Source organism: Anolis sagrei, chromosome 1, assembly GCF_037176765.1.
Source record: "Anolis sagrei isolate rAnoSag1 chromosome 1, rAnoSag1.mat, whole genome shotgun sequence".
In the NCBI taxonomy this organism is placed as follows: Eukaryota; Metazoa; Chordata; class Lepidosauria; order Squamata; family Dactyloidae; genus Anolis; species Anolis sagrei.
Genome location: NC_090021.1, coordinates 94,337,854 through 94,343,853, shown reverse-complemented (window position 1 = coordinate 94,343,853; position 6,000 = coordinate 94,337,854). Strand labels below are relative to the sequence as shown.

General features: G+C 50.4%; 1 protein-coding gene across 1 annotated transcript in view; it reads left to right on the top strand.

The window, feature by feature from the left end:
* The first annotated feature begins 2,135 nt into the window (after nt 1-2,135).
* FOXO3 (forkhead box O3) overlaps nt 2,136-6,000 on the top strand; it is a 129,145-nt gene continuing 125,280 nt past the window's right edge. Inside the window, exon 1 of the mRNA XM_060753134.2 lies at nt 2,136-4,544. Within this exon, the coding sequence (XP_060609117.2) occupies nt 4,008-4,544 (537 nt within the window). The 5' untranslated portion in view covers nt 2,136-4,007. The remainder of the gene's footprint in view (nt 4,545-6,000) is intronic.

The window sequence follows — 6,000 nt, the reverse complement described above, 5'->3', positions numbered from 1 at the left end:
TCTATTATTCTATGATTCTGTGACTAATATTCCAAATGAATATGGTTCTAGGCAAGTCCAAACTTGTTCACCCACTCAACTAAATGTAAGGCCAGAATAATTGCCCAGGCTGTTGCAGTGATAATAGAAACATCCAACTACACTATTACTTTTTGGTTTTGTTTTTAAAAATGTTGTTTTCCTAACCCATGCACATTTTGTAACAAAACAACAGAGCTGAAAACATTGGTCCAATGTTCTAGTATGTGAAAAAGTAGTCAGCGTGTACCTTAGCTTCTGTGCATTTAAAACAGAATTGTGATTTGTGGGTAATAGATTTGTGGGTGATAGAGAAGAGCAAAAGAAGCTAAAACTCTACTACTTCTTTCCACCTGATGCCAAGGAAGCTGTCCTAACCCTAAACCACTGCCTGTCATCAGTAATGGACTGGACGAGGGCAAACAAATTGAAACTTAATCCAGACAAGATAGAGGTACTCCAGGTCAGTCAGATCAGGGAATAGGGATTCAGCCAATGCTGGATGGGGTTACACTCCCCTGAAGACAGGTCCACAGTTTGTGGGTCCTCCTGGACTTGATATTGAATGTGGAGGCCCAGGTATTGGCAGTGTTCAGGAGGGCCTTTGCACAATTAAAACTTGTGTGCCAACAGTACCCATTCCTTGAGAAGCCCAATCTGGCCACAGTGGTACATGCTTTAGTTACACCCTGTCTGGATTATTATAATGTGCTCTACACAGGGATGCCTCCCTCTATGACCCAACTCGGAGGTTAAAATCACTGGGGGAGATCCTGCTCTCAGTCCCACCCTCCTCACAAGTGCGACTGGTGGTGATGAGATAAATTGCCTTCTCAGTGGTGGCTCCATGGCTGTGGAACTCTCTCCCCAGTGAAATTAGATCTGCTCCATCTCACCTGACCATCACGAAAAAAACCCCCTGAAAACTTGGTTCTGGGATCAGGCTTTCAACCAGTAACAGGAGTAGTGCAATATGAGACTACAAATTAATATAATGATCACTTGGACCGGACCTGGAATACGATTTGGATCATGTGATTTTAATTGATGTTTTAATGCTATGTTTTTAATGGGTTTGGTTTTAAAGTTTTTGTTTATTTACCACTGTATTCATATATGGCATTGAACTGTTGCCTTTGTAAGGCCGCCCTTCGGGGTTGAGAAAGGTGGGATATAAATGTGATAAATAAAAATAAGTAAGAGTGCTCAGAAACTTTGGCTGGTCCAGGTTACTCACTGGGGCTGACTACAGGGAGCAGACAACCTTCTTGTTGCAGCAGCTTCAATGACTGCCAGCCTGTTTCCGGGCACAATTGAAAGTGCTGGTTATGACCTTCAAAGCCCTAATGGTTCAGGTCTAGGCTATTTGACTAATTGAATCCCCTTATACAAACCTGCCCAGGCCCTGGGATCGTCAGGAGACGCCCTTCTCTCAGTCCCACTTCCAATCTCAAGCTTGGTTGGTGGGAGCAAGAGCTGTGGCCCAGTCTGTGTTCTGTGTGTGTATATTTGTGTATATGTGTATATATGTGGTTTAGCACATACATTGTAATGTATTTTTTTATTTTTTTGGCTTTTAAAGTCTCTTCTGCTGTGTTTTTCCGTGTTTTAATGAGTGATTGTCTCTTGTTGACCTGACAGGTGTATTGTGTCCAAATTTGGTGTCAATTCGCCCAGTGGTTTTTGAGTTCTGTTAATCCCACAAATGAACATTACATTTTTACTTATATAGATTGTCGTACATGTTCATGGCCGGAATCACTGGGTTGCTGTAAGTCTTTCGGACTGTATGGCCATGTTCCAGAAGCATTCTCTCCTCACCTCACAACCTCTGAGGATGCCTGCCATAGATGAGGAGAAACGTCAGGAGAGAATGCTTCTGGAACATGCCCATGGAGCCCGAAAGACTTACAGCAACCCAAAATATTCGTTTAGGGGTGCCTTTGTTTACTGCACACTTCGCCTGCATTGTTTCAGACCTTGATCCGATTTCAGGAGGGACGCCACGAGCGCGACTCCTGGTAGCCCCGCCTCTCTCTAGCCCCGCCTCCTTCCCCCGCCTCCCGGCGCTGGCCCCTCCCAGGCGGCAGGCAAGAGGCGGTCGAGTGGGCGTGGCTTGGCGAGAGCCAGCGGGTTAGGTTGAGCCTGGCTGCGTGTGCCTATAACTTTGTGTTGCCGCTCCTGGTTGTTAGGAGAAGGAATGCGGGCGCCAGCAGAGCGGAGCGCGAGCCGGGAAGGAGGAGGAGGCTGCTGCTGCTGCTCGCGCGGGCTGCAGCAGGCACGAGACCCGCTTCCGCTGCTGCTGCTGGTGCTGTTCCTTCAGCAGGCGCATCTCTGGAGGAATCGGGATCGGGCTGCTTCTAGGACGGCTTCCCCTTTGGAAGCCTGAAGCGGAGCCAGCTGCAGAGAAAACAGGAGCTCCGGCACCCCCTTCCCTTCCTGGGATTTCTCTCCAGCTTGGACCGAGCCACGCTTGTTTCCTTGCTTCTTTTCTCCTGGAGTGCGAAAGGGAAGGGAAGAAGGAAAGGGAAGAAGGGGAGCTCTGTCAAGATGGCAGCAGCAGCAGCAGCGAGGAGAAGAAGGAGGAGGTTATGAATGCGGTGCCGCCGTGGGTGCAGCAGGGAGAAAACCTTGCAAAGGAGGAAGAGAAAGAGGAGGAGGAGGAGGACTTCGGGGCTTCCTCTCTCTTTCCGGACCTGTTGGGGGAAAAGACCCGCTGCTGCTTGGGACCCTCGGCCGCTTTCCCTCTCTTCTCTCCCCGAAAGAGGATTGGAGGGCAAGGAGAACCACTGAGCTCCCTCTCTGGCGTATTTTTTGTCCGTTCCTCCGTTCCTCCCCCCTCCCTCTTCTGGAGTATTGGCATTTCTTCCGATTTTTCAGGGCGGAGGAAGGAGGAGCGAGGTTGGGACCCTCGTCCGCTTTCCTTCCCTTTCTCTCTCTCTCCCCGAAAGAGGATTTGAGGGCAAAGAGAACAGCGTATTTTTTTTTGTTAGTTCCTTTCTTTTCCCTCCTTTTTTCCCCTCTCCCTTTTTTTTAGTATTGGCATTTCCCCCCATTTTTTCAGGGCGGAGGAAGGAGCTGCTGCTGCTGCAGGGCGCGATGGTGTGCCTTTGAACCAGCTTTTGGAGAAGGAGGAGGAGAAAGAGAAGAAGACCCTTCTTGCCTTTTTCTGCCCCTAGTCTGTGATGTGGGCAATGGGGCCGGGGTCCCTCGGCTGCCATTGGAGGAATCCGGCGCCACGGAGTGAAAGATAAACAAACACACGGTTTGCTGCCTTTGCGCGTGAGAGAGAGAGAGATCCCGCTTGCAAGTCCGTCCCAGTCTCGCTTTTGGAGGAGGAGGAGGAGGAGGAGGAAGGACTCCCCTGGCGGAGGGGCTGCTGCTTTCTTTCTTTCGTCCCCAACCAGGAGAGGGGGGAAAGGGACCGCACTCGAGAGGGAAGGGGCTTCTTTTTCTCCCTTCGCTTTTCCAACTGCCCGTCCCATTGCTTTTGAGGGAGGAGGACTGGGCTGAGGAGCATCCTTCTTTCTTCTCAAGGAAGGAAAAAAGGAGAGCGGAGGGCTGCTTTTTCCTTCCTCGCCTCCTCTGTGGAGATTTCGATTTTCCAGTTGTTTTTTTTCCCATTGAAAAAAGGGGCGACTGAAGTGGTATTTAGTCGTTTTTCTCCTCCCTTTCTTAACGTGGGGCCTCGGATTGTGGGATAGAAGCCTTTTTCATCCTTCAAGCAGTGAAAAGACATCTTTTTCCCTCACTTGGGACCTTTGACTGTGGGATCGAGGTTTTTTTCTTCCTTCCACCACCACCTTTCTCGGGTGTTTCTTTCCATTGCTATTCAAGCCGGAGGAGCTTGAATGGAGAGTGGCGCGTTCTTCGCCCGGCCTCGGTGATCCTTCTCTTGCTGTCTCTCTCTGAGAGTCCAGCGCGGGCTCTTTCTTTCCTTCCTTCCTTTCTCTCTCTCTCTCTCTTCGGGCCGCTCCCCCTGGGCAAGGATGGCCGAGGCGTCTCCGGCGTCGCCGCTGGACGTGGAGCTGGACCCGGACTTCGAGCCCCAGAGCCGCCCGCGGTCCTGCACGTGGCCCCTGCAGAGGCCCGAGCTGCAGGGCCAGCCCGGGGCGGGAGGCGGTGCGGGAGGGGGCGACGCCATGATCCCCGAGGAGAAGGACGACGACGAGGAGGAGGACGAGGAGCCCGCGGGGCCCGCGGCGGGGAGCGAGGACTCTCCCACGGCGGCCACTCTCCCGCAGGGCGCCTTTCCCCCGGGCCCCAGTAAGCAGCCCCAGCAGCAGCAGCCCTCCTCTCCTCAGGCAGCAGCGCCGCCCCTGCCGCCCCCTCCGCCCCAGGCCCCGCGGAAGTGCTCCTCCCGGAGGAACGCGTGGGGCAACCTGTCCTACGCGGACCTCATCACCCGCGCCATCGAGAGCGCGCCCGAGAAGCGCCTCACCCTCGCCCAGATCTACGAGTGGATGGTGCGCTGCGTGCCCTACTTCAAGGACAAGGGAGACAGCAACAGCTCCGCCGGGTGGAAGGTGAGCGCGCCCGCGAGGGAGGGGGTAGGGGAGGGAGCAAAGGTCCCGCGCGCCCAGGCACTCCCTCGCTCGCGCCACACACTCACACAATGGACCTCTGGGCGCGAGGGCGGCAGGTAGCCAGGCAGGCAATTGGGCGCGTGACGAGCCCCCTTCTTCTTCTTCTTCTGCCCGGGGGGGGGGGGGGAGATTGTTTCCCACTCCGAACCCTCCAATCAGCGCTCCAGGAAAGAGCGGGAAAAACAGCCACGCGTTTAAAGATCCCCCCCCGCTCCCCCCGTCTCTCGTGCTCTTGAGTATGAGGCTATTATCTATAGATGTATATATATAGAAAAGAATATGAGGGAAAGAGAGATGTATACAGAGCAAGCATTGGCCAACTTGGGCCCTCCCTCCAGATGTTTTGGACTTCAACTTCCACCATTCCTAACAGCTTCGGGCCCCATCTCCCCCATCAGAGGAATGGTGAGAGTTAGAGTCCAAAACACCTGGAGGGAGGGCCCAAGTTTGTCCATGCCTGATATAGAGGGAGTGGCTGTGAGGGATACATCTCTGTCTATAGAAAGAGAGGGAGTCAATGAGGGGATATATTATAGAGAGGGAAGTGAAAATATAAAAAGAGAGAGAGAATGAGGGAAATTATATGTACAGAGGGATATTATAGAGGGAATGAAGGAAATACTGTATATAGAGAGGGAGGTATATATATATATATAGAGAGAGAGAGAGAATGAATGAGGGAAATATATAGAGAGGGAGGTCTATATATAGAGAGTGACGGAAATTATATAGAGAGGGATAGAGAGAGAATGAAGGAAATACTGTATATAGAGATATATAGAGAGAATGAGGGAAATTATATATAGAGAGGGTATATATATATAGAGAGAGAGAGAGAGTATGGGGAAATATATAATGAGGGATAGATATAGAGAGAGGATGAGTGAGATACATATGTGTATGAGGGAAGTATATATAGAGGGGGGTATGATATATATAAAGAGAGAATGAGAGAAATATATAGAGAGAGTATGAGGGATAGATATATATATAGAGAGAGAAATGGAGAATGAGGCAGATACATATCCCTCATACTCTAGGAAAGTGTGTGTGCTTGTGGGTATGTAATATATGTGTGCATATTACTAAGCCTTTTCTGCCTTAAATGGATTTTTGTGGGAAATTGATAAGTTATTCCTCATATATTTGAACTTCCTTAGAATTAAGATGAATGGTGTAAAAGGGTGGATAGTTTTCCCCAGATACGTCTCTCTCAGGACAGATTAAGCCATCTCAGCTTGGTAATTAGAATACATATTGAGCATTTCTTATCTGGAATTGCAAAATACTCCAAACTTGTCCATATGTGTGGCTGAGATAGTGATACTTTGGCTTTTCCAAGGCTTCAGTGTACACAGACTGTGTTTCTTATACCATGTTGATGTATTTCTTTGAG